The following is a 16,944-nucleotide window of genomic DNA, read 5'->3' as shown; positions in this document are numbered from 1 at the left end:
TCCCTCCCACGTCCCCTTGAGCCCTCCCACATTCCGCCTTCTCCCTCGATTGCTCCCTGGCCAGTTCCCTCCTCTTTTCCTCTTAGTCCTCCCCTCCCCCGTGACGCTAGCCGCTGCCGCTCCACCTCCCCCCGCCCCGACCTTCCCGGAGTGCTCAATGAAGCTTTCTTTTCCCGCAGGTTGGAGGCCCGGCAGCTGCGGTCAGGAAGCTGGACACGCAAGAGGCCACCGGGCCGCGGACCGGCCCGGACGGCGGCCCCTGCGGCGGCTGGAGGCCGCGACTCGGCTCCGGGCTCCGGGAAGCCTTCCAGTCCCCAGCCCCTAGCCCTTGCTCCATGTCCCTGGGTCCGCGGAGTGTAAACAGCCCAACTCCGGCCAGGCTGGGGGCGGGTCCGGTCAGGGGAACTGAGGCCATGAGGGCCCACGTGGCCCCTCCAGTGCCCCAGGGTGACCGTCACCATTTTCGAGGTGATGTCACGGCCTTCACTCTGATGTCACGTTGAGCATATGACATCGCACGCAGCCCCCAAGCCCAGGCGCCAGAGCCTTCTGGCCAAAACCGCGAGGTTTCTCTTGGTGGAGCCACTTGCGCGCGTCCTAGAGCTAAGGGCAGGGACCTGGAGGTGGACCCCCTCCCCTTCCTTCTTGCTCTTCTCCTTCCTGATCCTTCAAGGTCCGCAGGGGCCGGGGGAGGGGCGGCAACGCCTCCGGTGGGCCCGCCCCGCCCCGCCCCGCCCGCAGCCCCGGGGCCAGGAAGTGCGAAAGGAACCGCCGCGGGCGATGGACGGGGCCGTGATGGAAGGGACGCTCTTTTTGCAGAGTCAGCGTTTCGGTACCAAGGTAGTCAGGGGCAAGGGTTGCCGACCCCCCTCAGAGCTAGGGGTGGGCGATAGAGCCCAGAAAGAGGGAGGAGGCGGGCAGCGGGTTGGAGCGCGGCGCCCGGAGCTGGAGAGCCCTATGACGTTCCCGCGAGGTTGCTCTGCACACTCCGGGGAAGCGCCCGCCGGGCTCTGGGTACGCCCTCTCTGGTCGTGGGGAGACGGAGCGGCTTCCTCCTTGGGCGAGTTCGCCTCCCATCGGGAAGCCTCAGACCCAAAATCGGCCACCGCCGGTCTCTCTTTCCCCGTCGGGCCCCGGGCTGCCGGTGCTCGCCTGCCCCCTCCGCAGCGTCTCTCGCTCTCTCTCCGCAGAGGTGGAGGAAGACCTGGGCCGTGCTCTACCCAGCCAGCCCCCACGGCGTAGCGCGGCTCGAGTTCTTTGACCACAAGGGGTCGAGCTCTGGAGGGGGCCGAGGGGGCTCGCGCCGCCTGGACTGCAAGGTGATCCGTCTGGCGGAGTGTGTGAGCGTAGCCCCCGTGGCCGTGGAAAGCCCCCCTGAGCCTGGCGCCACTGCCTTCCGCCTGGACACCGCGCAGCGCTCCCACCTGCTGGCGGCCGACGCGCCGTCCAGCGCCGCCTGGGTGCAAACCTTGTGCCGCAACGCCTTTCCGGTGAGGGGGCCGGGACTGCCGGCGAGGGGCTCCTGCGAGCCGCACCGGGCCTAGAGGCGTTGCGGGGGTGGGGGCAGTTACTGCGGCGGAGGAACTGGGTTGGCTCAGATCCTGGGAGCCGCGTTGAGGGAATTACAGGGTCTTTGATACTCTCTTTCTCTTTACCCCAGAAAGGCAGCTGGGCTCTGGCGCCTGCTGAGAACCCACCCAAGCTTTCTGCCCTGGAGATGCTGGAGAACTCCCTGTATAGCCCCACCTGGGAAGGTAGACGCCTGAGAAGCCCGGGCAGGGATGGGGTGGAAAGGAAGGGTGCCCTTGGGAAGGGGATGATTAGAGGGTCCAGGGACCCCTGGGGAAGTAGGAAGCTCCTGAGAGCTGGCTTCCAAGTGGGTGCTTGGACAATCTGCCCCACCCCCTAGTCCCGGCCAGGTGCCCGTCTAACTGTGTATTCCTTCCAGGATCCCAGTTCTGGGTAACCGTGCAGAGGACTGAAGCCGCTGAGCGCTGCGGCCTGCACGGCTCCTATGTGCTGAGGGTGGAGGCTGAGAGGCTCACTCTCCTGACCGCGGGGGCCCAGAGGCAGATACTAGAGCCACTCCTTTTCTGGCCTTACACTCTGTTGCGTCGCTATGGCAGGGACAAGGTGCGGGGGCTGTCAGGGAGGGCTGGCTTCCTAGGTCTGGGCAGCTGTGGGGGAGGTGGGGCAGGACAGGAAGGTGGAAAGCTCTGCCCTCTGGATAACCCTTCTTTGCCTAGCCCATGACCCCACCCTCTTCTCCAGGTAGTCTTTTCTTTGCAGATCCCCTAAGTAGTACGGCCCTGTGACTCACCTCCTCTCATGGCTCCTGGTAATGTGTTTCTCTCCACATTCTCTTCAGGTCATGTTCTCTTTTGAGGCTGGCCGCCGCTGCCCCTCCGGCCCTGGAACCTTCACCTTCCAGACGGCACAGGGAAATGACATCTTTCAGGCAGTTGAGACTGCTATCCACCGGCAGAAGGCCCAAGGAAAGGCTGGTCAGGGGCAGGATGTTCTCAGAGCTGATTCCCATGAAGGAGAAGTGGCAGAGGGGAAGTTGACCTCCCCCCCTCAGGAGGTCCTGGGCAGCCCTCCAGCACTGTATGCTGAGCCCTTAGACTCCCTTCGTGTTCCTCCAGGCCCTTCCCAGGATTCCCTATACTCAGACCCCCTGGACAGCACCCCTGCTCAGACAAGGGAGGGGGCACAGTTAAAGAAACCTCTCTATTGGGACTTGTATGAGCATGCACACCAGCAGTTGCTGAAGGCCAAGCTGAAGGACCCCAAAGAAGACCCCATCTATGATGAACCTGAGGGCCTGGCCCCAGCTGCTCTCCGGAGCCTTTATGATCTGCCTCAAGAGCCCAAGGATGCATGGTGGTGCCAGGCCCGGGTGAAGGAGGAGGGCTACGAGCTCCCCTACAACCCTGCCACTGATGACTATGCTGTGCCACCCCCTCGGAGCACAAAGCCCCTCCCAGCTCCCAAGCCCCAGGGCCTGGCCTTCCCTGAAGCTGGAGCTGCAGCTGGCAGTGGCAGCAAAGGCCACAGCTCAGATGGTGCCCTGTACAGCCAGGTCCAGAAGAGCGGGGCCTCAGGGAGCTGGGACTGTGGGCTTTCTAGAGCAGGGACTGACGGGACTGGGGTCAAGCCAGAGGGCTCCACGTGAGAAGTAGGGCAAGGCTGGGGTTACTGATAGGAGGACCATGGGGAGGTGGCAGTGGGGAATCAAAGAAACCTGTTAGAACCAGCGGGAACCAGAGGGCTGGAGGGGCCTGTGTGAGACCAGGGGGCCAGAGGGATCAGGGATGGATGATCAATCCCAAGAAGTCCTGGAAGTGGGACAGATGGCAGGGGCTGCGGGATGGGACCTGGGGAGGCCAGCACCCCTAAGTCATCCCCCCCAAAGGAATGGACAGCTGCCGGACCAGGTCTGTGGAAAGGGGTACTTGGTCAGAGTAGGTGCAGTCTGAGAGACCTGTATGGAGGCTATACGGAGATGCTGGACTGTGCCTGGATCCTTACCCCTGCATTGTTCTTTGCCGGAAATATATATTTTTAAAAGTCTTATTCTCATTAAAGTCAGTTTGGGTTTAAGAGGTCTATGTGTGTGAATAGTCACAGAGAGGACACAGTAGCATGGTGTGCTAGGTGGGTGTGGAGGGGATCAGGAGGAGAACCAGGAATGTGTTAGGGGCCAAGGAAGGAGGAAAGGGCTCCCAGGAGGGGAGCCAAGCAGTGTGGTGGTTTAGAGCCTGAGTGGTCTAGGCAAGCTCACCTGGGCTTGACCCTGTCTTGGTGACCCTGGGTGAGTTGTGTAACATCTGCAGCCCTCAGTTTCCCCTGCTGCCCCTCTGTAAAACAGGAAAACTTAATAACAGTCTACCTCACAGGATTGTTTGTATGAAAGGAGTTAAATTTCGCAAGTACTTAGTGCAATTTGAAGCACAGAGTAAGCATTTTATAAATGGTAGTTATTATTCTGTGGATGGAGAGGGCAGGACGGTGTGGGGAGAGGGGAATAGGAAGGGAATAGGTCTTTTTCACACCATCCTTTCCCTGTTCTCGGCTATATGTCACCCCCCCCACACACACACATTTTGCATGTAGGTACCAAGCACCAACCACTTTTCTGTTTGGAGGCTGAAGGGAACTACAGTGTGGTGGGTGTAGTGGAAGGGGCACAGGCTTTGGAATGAGGCTTGGATTTCAATCCTACTTGTTTTTCATGAGCTCTGGAAACCTTATCCTTGTCTCCTGAGCCCCGGTTTCCTGAAGGTGACCTTGCCTCATCCAGCTGCCTACACAGAGCCACCAGGAGAAATTCGGGGGTAGGAATGCTCCTAACAATGATGGAGGCTTACTGGGTGTTTAATTTTCATCTGTGTTAACAGTATCAAATGATCCAAAAGAAAACGAAGTCCTTGCTTGGAGAACGAAGAGGTTTAGGAGTGTCTCTTCCGGGCCTGAGGATTGGGGTGGTGGTAGCACTGAGCCCAGAGGAGGGGAAGGCCCTGTTTCCCAGTCACCCAGAGCTCACAGAGGCTCAGCTGGCTAGAAGGCAAGAGTCTGTCCACAGAAAGCCATTGTGTGAAGCCTTAGCATGGTGGAGTAGGGCCAGGCTCGGGCTCTGGTGACTTAGGGCGCTGAGGGATACTCCTCCTCCGCTTCCTCTTCCATGAAAGGCTGGAAGAAGCCTTCTGAGGGAGCTTTGCAGGCTGCTGGCATCTTGAGGGCTCTGCTGGGGGCTGGAGTCATAGGCAGGGGGGCCACTGTGGCTCGAATTCGGTTCGTCTGCAACTGCCCACCCTGCAAAGCAAGCAAGTAGAGCCTTCTCTGAAGACCAGACAGTTCCTGATCTCCTATCTCGTTCCCTGCTGGGCCTCATGTCCTAACTCCTTCAGGTGTCCCATCCCTGGAGTGCCAGCCTCAAGGCCCAGGGCAGTGGGGTCCCCTGGGCTCCAGCCTCCACAGCGCCTGTCTCCTGGCCGAGTGTTCTTCCTCTGTTAGCTTGCCCACCGGCTGACTGGTGGTGGACTCTGCTCGCACGCATCTGGTTACTGCTCCCACCGCTAGACTGACTGTAATTTGGAAACATCTTTCTCTTGTAACTTTGGCTAAGGCAAAGCAGGAATTTTCTAAAGGCTCTGCTACTGGGAAACTAGGAGAATATTAATAAGGGCAAAAGGAAGCTCAAATATTATAGATTATGGATTTCATAAAAATAACTCTCCACCCTCAATTACTCTTCTCTCTTCAACCCTGTCACGAGAGCCCTGTCTCTAAGCTGCTAACCTTGGTCAGCCTCCCTCGCCTTATCTGTAAATGAGCATAACACTTACCTTGCAGGGATGCTGTGAGGATTAAATGAGAGAAATATGTGTGAAAGCACTTGTCACAAAACCTGGCAAATGACTGGTGCACAGTACATGCTAATTTCCCGTCCCTTGGGCATTTCTTTTCCCAGGTTCTCTTCAGCCTTTTCTGTAACCAAGGGCTGTGGTTGTAGTTCCAGTGCAGCCAGTTTGCTTAGTGGGACAATGGTCTGTTAAATGACTAATGAGTTACCATAAACACTACAGTTAAGATACCTAAACATTATCCTATGTAAATGCCCAAGGAGAAAAGCCCCCCTACCGGGAAGGGGTTATCATTTCCTTTGTCTAGGGCAAAGGGCCGCTCTTTTTCTCCCTCCCCTGTTGGCCAGGGTCTCCCCTCCACCAGGGGAGATTCAGGGAGGAGGGCTACTCCCTTGGATGTGGGGAGTTGGGGACAGGGGAGGAGGGCTCTCTTGGATTCTGGGCATAAAGGGGAGGGAGGGAAGTATGGAGGTGAGCTGTACCTTTCTCAGGGCCCGGCTCTCCCAGCTCGAGTGGAGTTGGCCTTGAGGCTTGGCAGAGGTGCTGCTCAGGTATGAGTACAGGTGGCTACAAACCTGCAAGGGGTTGTAAGTGGGCTCCAGCTCCAGGCAGTCCAGTGTGCTCTGAGGAAGAGAGGAGGAGCTTCACCCAGGGAACTTGTGGTCACAGAACATAAGATGTCAGGCAGAGACCTTTGAGTGTGAAAGGCTAGAGGAGGTGTGAGGCCCCAGGACTTCAGTGAAGGCTGTGAAACAGATGTGTGTCCCACTGGGTGTTCTGGCCTCCAGGTCTGAGTGCTTGTGAGGTAAGTATCAAGCAAGAGTACAAGAAATAGGAGCAAGCCTGAGTGGTTAGGGGCACCAAACACTCTGGCCCTGAGAAGTGTGTCACGGGATTCTGAGAGGGGCCGGAGTGCATGAGGGTTACAAGGGATCCAGTGTGTGAGGCTGTAGGGAGGGTGCTCCCAGTCTGCAAGGCGAGTACACTGAGTTCTCGGCCTGTGAGGTGAGCATAACCAGAGGACACACGAGCACAGCATTCCTGAGCAGTCAGGTTTTCCGGCCACAACATCCTGTGCCAGGAACCACTGGCTCCAAAGTGAGACGCCGATCGAGCCATGGCCACTCGTGCCCACCTCTCTCCGCATCCCCATGGCCGCCAAGCTGAGAGCACAATCCCAGGCTCTGTCCTCTCTGCACGTAGGCCGGCGATCCAGCAGTGATGTGGTTCCAGTTCTCCCCTCCCAGAGCCCCCTCCCGCCCTTAGCCTATGGGGGCTGGCAGAGGAAATCCAGGATCCAGATCCAAGGAAGAGAGGAGGAGAAAGTGGCCTTCCCAGCTGTTCCGTCCTTTGCACCGGAGTCTCATTTTGAAGCCCTTCCTATTCTGGGAGCCTACATTGGCTACCTTTTCCTCTTCTCCTCAACAAACAGAAATAGATGCATGTAGCCACAGGTACACGCACACGCACACACATAAGGCAGAGAAAGAGAACACACCATCACGTGGATGCTTGCTTCCTTCCTTCCGCCTGGCCTCAGTTCCCACCCTTGCTTTCTCCTCTGCCCCACTTACCACACCCTTGAAACCACTCTCCTTCCACTCCCCTGTCGTTTCCCTCACAGGCTCACTCCTCTCCCTCATCCCTTACCCGAACTCCATTGTCTTCTCTCCCCTCTGTCTGTTGCATGAGATCTAGGCTCCACTTGCCTCCACAATCTTCAGGCTGTCCTCAGGCGGGTCCTCAGGCAGCAGGGGGAAGGGACTGGGCAGCATCAGTTCCCGCGTGGCCACTGCCTTCACCAGCAGGGTCGGGGAGCGTGATGGCAGGATCACATAGAAGGTGCTGGTGGGCTCTCTCAGGCTGTGTCCTCCGCTCAGGGGCTCCCCTTTGGCTAACAGCAGCCATTCTCTTTTCTGAAACAAGGACGTACATAAACGCTGGTGCATCTTCAGTCTTTGGCACGTCTTGAAGATCAATCCCAGTTGAGGCTTCCCCAAGTTCCTCGGGGATGTCAGGGAGGGCTGAGCCATTTTACCCTGGCCCTGGGAGGGAGGGACTTCCTGCCTGAATCACCAGTGCCCCGAGGTACTGCTCTTCCTCCTTGGTTGGGATGTACACAAAAGGGTTAACAATGCAGAGACAAGTTAAGAGATGCTTTTAACTTGAAGGAGGTGTTCACCCCAGAGGGGGCTGATGTATTATTACTTAATGGTAAATGTAGAGTTTTAAGAATTATAATTCTTAAAAACAGAGTCTGGAAACAGAGACTTGTGTGGGGTGTTGTGAAAATTCAGGTCCTATTTTGAGGGTGATAAAGTCTGGTTGTGCTGCATGACTGGGGTTAGAGTGGACTGACTGGGGAACATCCCTGGAATGCCCAAAGAGGCTTTATGAAGAAGGTGGTCAACGTCTCCTGCCAAGTGAGAGGAGAAGGAGCCATGAGGGAGAGGAGAGCTTTGTACAATGAGGAGGAGGGTGGGGGACAGAGCCCTTGACATCATCTCAGCCTGTCACAGGACAAAGAAGGGTCAGAATTCTGGGGCAGTGACTCTTTGAGTGAAGGGTACTGCAGAACAGTGGGATGACACTTTCCCATGTGCCATGGAGATTACAGAGGTTAGCACATGGGTAAGCAGAAGAGAAAGCAGGCATCAGCAGATTTTTTAGGTGCACATTTTTAAACCAGGCATGGAAATGAGGCAATTTTCTGTGGTAGTTTTTCAAGGAAAACCACAAAACTCCAGGAAATATGGAGTCAGAACTGTTACAACCATCTGTAAATTGTGTCTTCTTGCTTGAGGTGATCATTAATTATACCTGCTACAAACATAACAGTCTCCTTGCTAAATGAGATGAAAGAAAGCACACTAGCTCTACCCACTGTAACTTATATGAAAAGTTGGGAGAAATAATATGAGGAAAGGCAAAAAGGAGAAAAAAAAGATCTTAAAGGGATAGAGGAATATCAGTGTCTTGTGGAAGCCAAGTGGAAAGTGACACAGTGAAGCAGAAAAAACCTGCTAGCATTAAAGTTATACCCCAGAGGGAATGTGCTGGGGTGGGGGGGAGAAGGTTCTGGACACTTGAAAGCACTGTCATCATTCTGTGCAGCCCAGAACTCTGAGGAGTTCTGGTAGGCTGAGCAGGTGGTAGGTACCTTCAGAAGTTCATGTTTTCTCAACATTTTGCTTATATCTGGACATGTGCTGTCTTCCTGAAGAACAGATCCAAAATGTGATGGAAAGTCTACCTGATGCTTCTCAAATCCATCAAGTTGGACATAGATGATATAGAAACCATGGTGTATGTATGTGTAGGGGGAATTTGCCCCTGCTCTGAGGACATGGCCCCTTTAAAGACTAGGAGGGGTAAGTAGGAAGTTGTAGGGCACTCCGTTTCAGTTGGTTCAGGTAACTTCTGATTTGGCTCAGGCTTTGGATTATTACTATTATTTTAAGCTTCTACTTTTACACAGGTTCATGCATTTGTTTGTGAATTAGTTTATTTATTTAAGAATTTATTGAGTGCCTATTATGTCCCTAGCACTAGGCATGGGTATATAGAAATTCATTAGACATGTTCCTTGCCTTCTTACAGCTTATAATATAGTAAAGGGAAGGCTCGTAAACTAATGTTTGGCCAAGACTTAGGATGACCAACTGTTCTGGTTTGCCCATTTTTAGCACAGAAAGTCTTGCATCCTAGAAAACCCCTCAGTCCTGGGCAAACCAAGGTGGTTGGTCACCCTTCCAAGACTCCACGGAGAACAGAGTATCTTACCACTGTGGCAAGTCACTGGGGGCCAAAACTATGGCAATATGACATTTCTTGCACCTCAGTGTTACAGAACAAATTCACATCTGGTACATCATGGGATTACTAAGAAACTTTGAATGTCGCACACAGAAAAATTATGATCTGCAGAATTTGAGTCTATTGATTTTGAGACAATAGCTAAGATTCTGTTAGAGAACTGATACGCAGAAATGAGTGAGGTCTCTCAGAAGTAACTCCTGATGTGGGGACTATCAGAAGACTGGGAATAGACTGAGTGAAAGGATTTACCAGATGCTTTAAAACTTCTGGGCTGATTTACAGGGAGATTAGCAGAAGGCTCTGGAAGGAAGAGAGGCAAATATACCCTTATTAGAGTTTGATAAAGATATTAATTTATCTGCAATTCCCAGGAGCATTCTGAGAAAGTGAGAGGTCGGGAAGTTGAACTTTAAGGGCCTTATTTTGGATTCGGAATTTCTAACCTCTTCCTGGACAGTGGTTAATGGCACCAGAGACTTGAAGTCCGGGACCCAAGCTTGAACATGTTACTCAAGTCATGGGTTGACTTGTTGGTACAGGCAATTGTACCCGTGATGGAAATCATTAATTGCTATCGCAGGTTTCTGAGGCTGAGAAAAGGCAGTGGTGAGAGGATGTTTCAGAAGACTAGCCTTTGGGGGTCCTCAAATCAGACAATGCTTAATGACTATAGATGACTGCTGAGTACTTTAGAATATGCTTTTGCTATTTCTAAAGAAAAGATCATTAGTTACTGGAAGGCAGAGAAAAGGTATCTGTATTTATGTTGTGGAAGGTGCCAGGGAGCTTAGATTTTAGGAGGGAGGGACTGATTCTGTTTAGAACAAATGTGGACAGGGTCAGAGTTGAATGGCATGCCATACTCCAAGCTCAGTTGAATTAAATTCATCCTCCCCGATCCCAGCCCTTAGTAACTTCTAATTACTAAGGCTGTGAAGGAAGATGTGGCAGCCACTGTTGGTTGACTGGCTACTGCTCCCCTCCCTTCTCTCTTCTCCCTTCTCTCTACCCATTTTTGAGCCTTTCAGTGATTGGTCTGGGGTGATATGTGACCTAGATTTAAATAATGAGACATAAGTGGAAGTTGCTGGGTGGGGCTTCCGGAAAATCTTCATAATATGCTGGCAGGCTTTTTGCCTCTGCACCCTACCCCTGCTTTTTTCCTAAGATAGGACTGGGTCTTAAGGTCCAACAGCCATCTTGTGACCAGGAGGCAACAGGCATAAGGATCAAATACACCCAGTATGGATGCTGCAGTGGGAAAATAGAAAGAGCCTGGGTTCTGATGGTATCCTTGATCAAGTGCATCAGCCTCAGAATAGTCTGTCCCCTAATACTTCTTGTTACATGAGAAAAATAAACTCTTAATTACTCACGTTAGAGGTAGATTGGTTTTCTGTTAGTTGCAGCCAAATGGATCCTCTACAGATAGCAAAGGGAAGGAAGAGGATGTGGTTACTCACTTCTAGGTACATGAGGAGACATGAGTAGACTGGACAATTTTAATGGCACCAGCATAGGCCTTGCCAGAAGGGCAGATGGGAATTTATTATAGCAGGTAAAAGCTCTAATCTCACCACACCAGCACGCCCTTGGGCTGCTATCAATACGACGTCCTGGGATCAAACTCAAGGGGTCAAACTATTTTTTTTGTGTGTGTGTGTGAGGAAGATCAGCCCTGAGCTAACGTCCATGCCAATCCTACTATTTTTTTTTTTTTTTGGCTGAGGAAGACTGGCCCTGGGCTAACATCCATGCCCATCTTCCTCCGCTTTATGTGGGACGCCGCCACAGCATGGCCTGACAAGCGGTGCATCAGTGTGCTTCCGGGATCTGAACCCGGACCGCCAGCAGCGGAGCGCGTGCACTTAACCGCTATGCCATGGGGCCAGCCCAAGGGGTCAAACTATTAAAGAAGCATTGACCAACTCCTGAATGGGACTGTTTCAGATGCAGCCACTGAGAGGAGGGAAGAGCAAGAGCACTCATTTTGCTTTGCTCGTGCGAAGAGACACATTTCATTGTCATAAGGCATCCAGGAAGAGAAATTACAGCTAGTTATGGAAAAGCTATGCATTCTTGGGGATTTTTGGAAACAGGAACGGCATCAGGAAGAAATTAGGTTAATTTGGCAATTTGTGCTCATTCTCTTACTCTAGAAGGCAGGACCCAGGAGGGGAAGAAAAAGAGGCTGCAGTGTCCACTACTCCACTACTCTCACACTGGCTCCCACAGAGGAGACCAGGGGAAGATGGTAAAAGAGATTTCAAACCCTAAAACAGTAGATTATACATTCTTCTCAAGTGAACATGGAACATTGTCTAGGATAGGTCATATGATAGGCCATAAAACAAGCTACAATAAATTTCAAAAGATTGAAATCATCCAAAGTATCTTCTCTGACCATAGTGGAATAAAATTAGAAATCAATAATGAAAAGAAATTTGGGAAATTCACAATGTAAAAATTAAACAACATATTCCTAAGTAATCAGTGGATCAAAGAAGAAATCACAATAGAAAATAATTTGGGATGAGTGAAAATAAAAACACAACATACCAAAATTTATGAAATATAGCTAAAGCAGTGCTTAGAAGGAACTTTATAGCTGAAAACTCCTCTATTAAAAAAGAAGATCTCAAATCAATAACATAACCTTACACCTTAATAAACTAGAAAAAGAAGACCAAACTAAACCTAAAGCAAGCAGAAGGAAGGAAATAAAACATATTAGAGTAGAAAGAAGTGAAATAGAGAATAAAAAAATAATAGAGGAAATCAGTGGAACCAAAAGTTGGTTCTTTGAAAAGATCCACAAAATTGGCAAACTTTTAGCTAGACTGATCAAGGAAAAAAAGAGAGAATATCCAAGTTACTAAAATCAGAAATAAAAGAGGGGGCATCACTACTGACCTTACAGAAATTAAAAAGGTTATAAAGGAATATTGTAAACAATTTTATGCCGACAAGTTATATAACCTAGATGAAATGGGCATATTCCTAGAAAGACCCAAACTACTGAGACTGACTCAAGAAGAAATAGAAAATCTGAATGAATCTATGTTGCAGGTCCTCAAGACCACTCCCAGGTTGGGTGATTCACTAAGAGGACTAAGAAGATTCAGCTTATAGTCATACTCATGGATATTATTTATTAAGCAAAATGATACAAAGCAAAATCAGCAAAAAGAAAAGGCTCATGGGGTAAAGTCCAGAGGAAACTGGGTGCAAACTTCAAGGGTCTTCTACCTATGGAGTCACACAGAATGTACTTAACTCCTCCAGCATTGAATTGTGACAACATGGGTAAAATGTTGTCTACCAGAAGAAGTCACTGGAGCCTCAGTGCCCAACATTTTTATTGGGGGCTGGTCACACAGGCACTCTGTACCTAGCATGTACCAAAATTCTAGACTCCTAGAAGAAAAGCAGATGTTCAGCATAAAGCATATTTTTTTGCACAAACAGTTTAGGCACAGTGAGCAACTCTTGTTATCTAGGGAATGGTGGGAACACTCTTGAAATCCACTTTCCCAGATGCCAGCCAAGGGTCAACCTTGTAAACAAGACTTTCTAAGGACAGGAGTTTCAGGCCCGCTGTATTAACTTTTCTGCACAACCTACAACAAGTAAAGATAGAATTAGTAATCAGAAAACTTCTCACAAAGAAAAGCCAAGGCCCGAATGGCTTCACTGGTGAATTCTACCAAACATTTAAAGAAGAAACATTAATTCTTCACAAATTCTTCCAAAAAAATATAAGATGAAGCAACACTTTCCAACTCATTCTATGAGGCCAGTATTACCCTGATACTAAAACTAGACAAAGACATCACAAGAAAAGAAAATTATAGACTAACATCCCTTATGAATATAGATGCAAAAATCCTCAACAAAATACTAGCTAACAAAATCCAGCAACATATAAAAAGGATTATACACCACAGCCAAGTGGGATTTACCCTAGGAATGCAAGGTTGGTTTAATATCCAAAAATCAAACAATGTAACACACCTTGTTACTAGAATAAAGGACAAAAACTACATAATAGATGCAGTAAAACCATTTGACAAAATCCAAAACCCTTTCAGGAACAAACTAGGAATAGAATGGAAATTGCTCAACCTGACAAAGGCCTCTACAAAAAACTCACAGCTAACATCATAGGTAGTGATGAAAGACTAGATGTTTTGCCCCTAAGGTCAGGAACAAGACAAAGATGTCTGCTCTTGCCACTTCTATTCCACAATGTACTGGAGGTGTATTGAAGACCAGAGGGCCATTTTCCACATTTTCTGGACTGTTAGCCCCCTAGGATTCTGAGTATGACCTCAGGGAGGGGGAGAGGCACTCATAAAAATATTGTGTCAACATCCTAGCATTTGGAGACTAATTTTCTAAATTTGATTTAGAAAAATACAATAACGTGACACTTGTCACATCAGAATGCTAAGGTGCAAATTCATACTGCTTATCAGTGCTGTGAAAGTCAAGATAGATATAGCAACAGGTACACGGGTGAGGAAGGGGCAAAAATGATGAGTGAGGGCAGGCTGTGGTGGGCGGCACAGGAATAGCTTCATGGTGAAAGAATTTAAGCAGAATCTGGAAAAAAATGAGTAGATACTTGCTAGGTGGACAGAGGCAAGGGAAAGGGAGCAGCATGAAAAAAGGTGTGGAGGTGTTGAAACTGTTTAGCACGTTTGGAGAACATTTAGTAATTTATTAGCATGGCTAGAGTAAGGGATGGAAGAAGCATGGTGAAAGATGAAGGAAGAGAAATAGACAGGGCTGGGTCACAAGAAGCCCACTGATCCCATGCTAGCCTGCTGTACTAGCGTCTGTTTCCCTTGCAGGCTCTACACTCTAACTTCATTCTGATCTCTTTTGTTTTTTTAAAAATGGTTTCTGACCTGCCATCACCCCACTCTCGGCTTGGATTCTTGCTCTTGACTATTCGCCTAATATAACCAAGGACTTTCCATTTCTCCACCCATTTACAGCCCAACCAGGTCATCGCCTGTGTACTCAGACTCCTGCTGGACACATCCTGGCTTGAATTCTATCACTTCTGTGGCCAATTAAGGCAGACATGGCCCGTAAAGCTCTGGAATGTGTCTCCAGAGACTCTGACATTTTAAGTGGGAAATTGAAAGACCTAGGTGGTATTTTCATTTCTTTTTCTAGTTCACACAGACATGACTTTGTAGGAGAAATGAGGATGTGGGTAGTGAGTCATTAGCTACATAACTGGGACTACACAGTAGGGTTTGGTAATTGAAATATTTTCCTGGCGATGGGTAGATTCATCTCATAAATACTTGGAAAGAATTAATTTTATTTATTATATATATATTTATTCCCTACCACATTCCATAAAGCAGTTATGCCAGTTTAGAAAAATGCAACAACACAAAAAGATAAACGATTAAGGGGATTGGGCAAATGAAAAATAAGGGTAGGGCAATAATAGAGCCAAGATTAAATAAACTCATAGAAATGCAAACCACCCATTTTTGCTAGAAGGGAGCCCACAGCATTTCCTGATAGAAAGTCTTGGAGAAGCTATCTTGTTGATCCTTATTGAGTAGTGAATATATTTCAGAGAACTCCTGCAATCCATATGATAATGAATTTCATATAGCTATAGAGTGGTTAAAGAATTTGGGTCCTGGAGCCAACCTTTCTGAGTTCAATCCTGGCTCAACCATTTACTAGCTGTGCAATCTTGGGAAAGTACTTAACCTCTGTGGGCCTCAATTTCTTCATTTGTAAAATAGGGACAACAATTCCTACCTCATAGCACGGTTGTAGAGATAATACATTTAATATTTGTGTTTAGAACTGTTTTAGGCACACAGTAAGCACCATGAAGTGTTAAATTTTTTAAATAAAAATATATTTAATAATTAGATAATGTTTATTAATTTTTGTTAAATTAAAAACAATTCAGTGATTCTTAGATATAGATCTATAAAAGCTCCAAAGAATGAAGTCAAAACACGTGGCTCTCTTGTAGTCTGGATTGATCAAAGAGTGAAATTTATGGGAAGGGATGGATGGCACATATCTTCTAGGAAACTCTGGGAAATGGGTTTATCAGGAGCCTTGTCTATCTAACGAAGTGATATTCTTCTGAGGAAAACGAAGTAAAATACTCGGATAAAACAAAATAACAGACAGAAAGAAACAACATTAAATTGTTAAATAAAAAAATCAGGAAATGGAATAACACTTAAGGCTGCAGTTGACTAAGGTTTAGAGTATGTGTAAAATGTAGTTTGAAAAGTTATACAACATTTATAGTTGATGAGGCCTGGTGGGCCGGCACCAATGACTGGAATTAATGGCACCAATGACTGCCACAGACTATGGCAGTGTGGACTTTGTTCAGAAGAACTGCTCTGAAAGAAGGGGCAGAGGAAGAGACAGCATTGAATGAAGTCAGCTATGCTTATACTTGTAAGGAAACTCAAGAACCTGAATGGTTGGCTCCACCATGAGAACATGGTGGAGCCAGCCAATTGGCTGAGGGTAAACCAGAATATGTATTATAGGCTGTCTAGCCAGATAAAGGATGCAAAGGGGGAATAAATGAACATTTACTAAGCTTATACTTCTGTATCTGAGTGGGTTGGAGTGGCCAGAGTCAGACTGGTTCTCCTGCCTAGAACAACTAGAAAAGCTGGATAATATAGAGAAACCATTTGCCTGAAGGCAGTGAGGAGGTGCTGAGACAACGAAAAGGAGAGGTAGCTAAGTCTCTGGAAAGGGAAGAATCCAGAGAGGTGAGGGAATTATTGCAAACACTTTTACCCTGAGGGTGTATGTTGATTCTGAGTTGGAGGGAGAGGGGGTGGGAGCTGAGAGTCTATGATTTGCACCTGCTGAGGAATTTGCCAGGGAACAGGAAACCAGCAGATCTTTTGGTGGAGACTTGGCAGGGGTGGGGTGGGTGCTCAAGCCCGTTTTTCACTCAGCACATTTACCAAATACTGGGGCTGCATGGAGCAGGGGGCAAAAACAAGGAGAAAGCCTCTAGAAGTAGAGCATTTTAGCAGACTTGGGATAGAGCGATTAGAGTTGGGATTGTCCAAGAGGAGGGATGCACATAATACACTAGGTTTTCAGTGGGAAATCCTGGAGGGCTAAGAGCAAACCAGGGGTGGATTGAGCCTTAGCAGGACTGCAGCCCAGCCTTGACTCAGCATAGCTCCTGAATGGAATAGGATGATCTGCCACCACTCTATCTACTTAGTGCAGGGCAGGATGAACCCTCTCTAGAGGAAGCCAACACCAACTGGAACCTCAACAATTTATTTAGACACAATCAGCATCTTTCATTAAAATGTTATCAGGTGCACCAAAAGACAGGACCACATGTCTGAAAACCAAAAGAAAAAAGAGACAATAGAAACAAAGCCACCGGTGATCCAGGTATTGGGATTAGCAGATAAAAACCTTAAAATAACTATGATTAGTATGTTCAAGAAAATAGGTGAAAATACAGAGAATTTCTCCAGTGAATTAGAATCTATAAAAAAACAAATGAATGGAAATTGTAGAACTACTAACCAACCACTATGTGCGAATCATATGCCAGACATATGCAACATGCTTTACACATGCAATATTATTTAATCATCTTGAAAAACATATGAGGTATATTTTATTGTCTCTATTTTACATGAGACAGGGACAAGAGTTACGAATGTGTGTCTGTCATGAACCTTCTCCCCCACTCCACTTCTACTCATAA

The 16,944-nt window shown here is 48.4% G+C and overlaps 2 protein-coding genes across 5 annotated transcripts in view; one reads left to right on the top strand and one right to left on the bottom strand.

Annotated features, from left to right (window-relative positions):
* Positions 1-46: 46 nt before the first annotated feature.
* DOK1 (docking protein 1) lies at positions 47-3,603 on the top strand. 2 transcript variants are annotated; one of them, XM_004437178.3, is made up of 5 exons: positions 47-840; positions 1,191-1,490; positions 1,661-1,754; positions 1,949-2,133; positions 2,369-3,603. In XM_004437178.3, the coding sequence occupies exons 1-5, from the start codon at positions 508-510 to the stop codon at positions 3,173-3,175; spliced, it is 1,719 nt and encodes a 572-aa protein (XP_004437235.2). In that variant the 5' UTR covers positions 47-507; the 3' UTR covers positions 3,176-3,603. The 2 variants fall into 2 exon arrangements, with proteins under 2 accessions (XP_004437235.2, XP_087292651.1); XM_087436525.1 differs by lacking the exons at positions 47-840; positions 1,191-1,490; positions 1,949-2,133.
* A 675-nt stretch (positions 3,604-4,278) lies between these two features.
* The window catches only part of M1AP (meiosis 1 associated protein), an 83,711-nt gene continuing 71,045 nt past the window's right edge, over positions 4,279-16,944 (bottom strand). For 2 of the 3 annotated variants that reach the window (XM_087436526.1, XM_087436527.1), the window contains 4 exons: positions 7,076-7,282; positions 5,849-5,989; positions 5,349-5,360; positions 4,279-4,815 (listed from right to left, as the gene is read on the bottom strand). In XM_087436526.1, the coding sequence (XP_087292652.1) occupies positions 4,645-4,815; positions 5,349-5,360; positions 5,849-5,989; positions 7,076-7,282 (531 nt within the window). In that variant the 3' untranslated portion in view covers positions 4,279-4,644. The remainder of the gene's footprint in view (positions 4,816-5,348; positions 5,361-5,848; positions 5,990-7,075; positions 7,283-16,944) is intronic. The other variant, XM_014792713.2, reaches the window with a different exon arrangement.

This window comes from Ceratotherium simum, chromosome 11, assembly GCF_057802395.1.
Source record: "Ceratotherium simum simum isolate JZ-2026a chromosome 11, ASM5780239v1, whole genome shotgun sequence".
Lineage (NCBI taxonomy): Eukaryota > Metazoa > Chordata > Mammalia > Perissodactyla > Rhinocerotidae > Ceratotherium > Ceratotherium simum.
Note: the sequence above shows the minus strand (reverse complement) of the source record. Positions and strands in the feature narration are given on the sequence as shown.

Excerpts from the sequence above, each read along its gene's own strand:
- DOK1 (XM_004437178.3), top strand. The coding sequence starts at position 508 with ATGACATCGCACGCAGCCCCCAAGCCCAGGCGCCAGAGCCTTCTGGCC. Across the intron at positions 841-1,190 it reads GTCAGCGTTTCGGTACCAAG|AGGTGGAGGAAGACCTGGGC; the intron begins GTAGTCAGGGGC and ends CTCTCTCCGCAG. Across the intron at positions 2,134-2,368 it reads GTCGCTATGGCAGGGACAAG|GTCATGTTCTCTTTTGAGGC; the intron begins GTGCGGGGGCTG and ends CATTCTCTTCAG.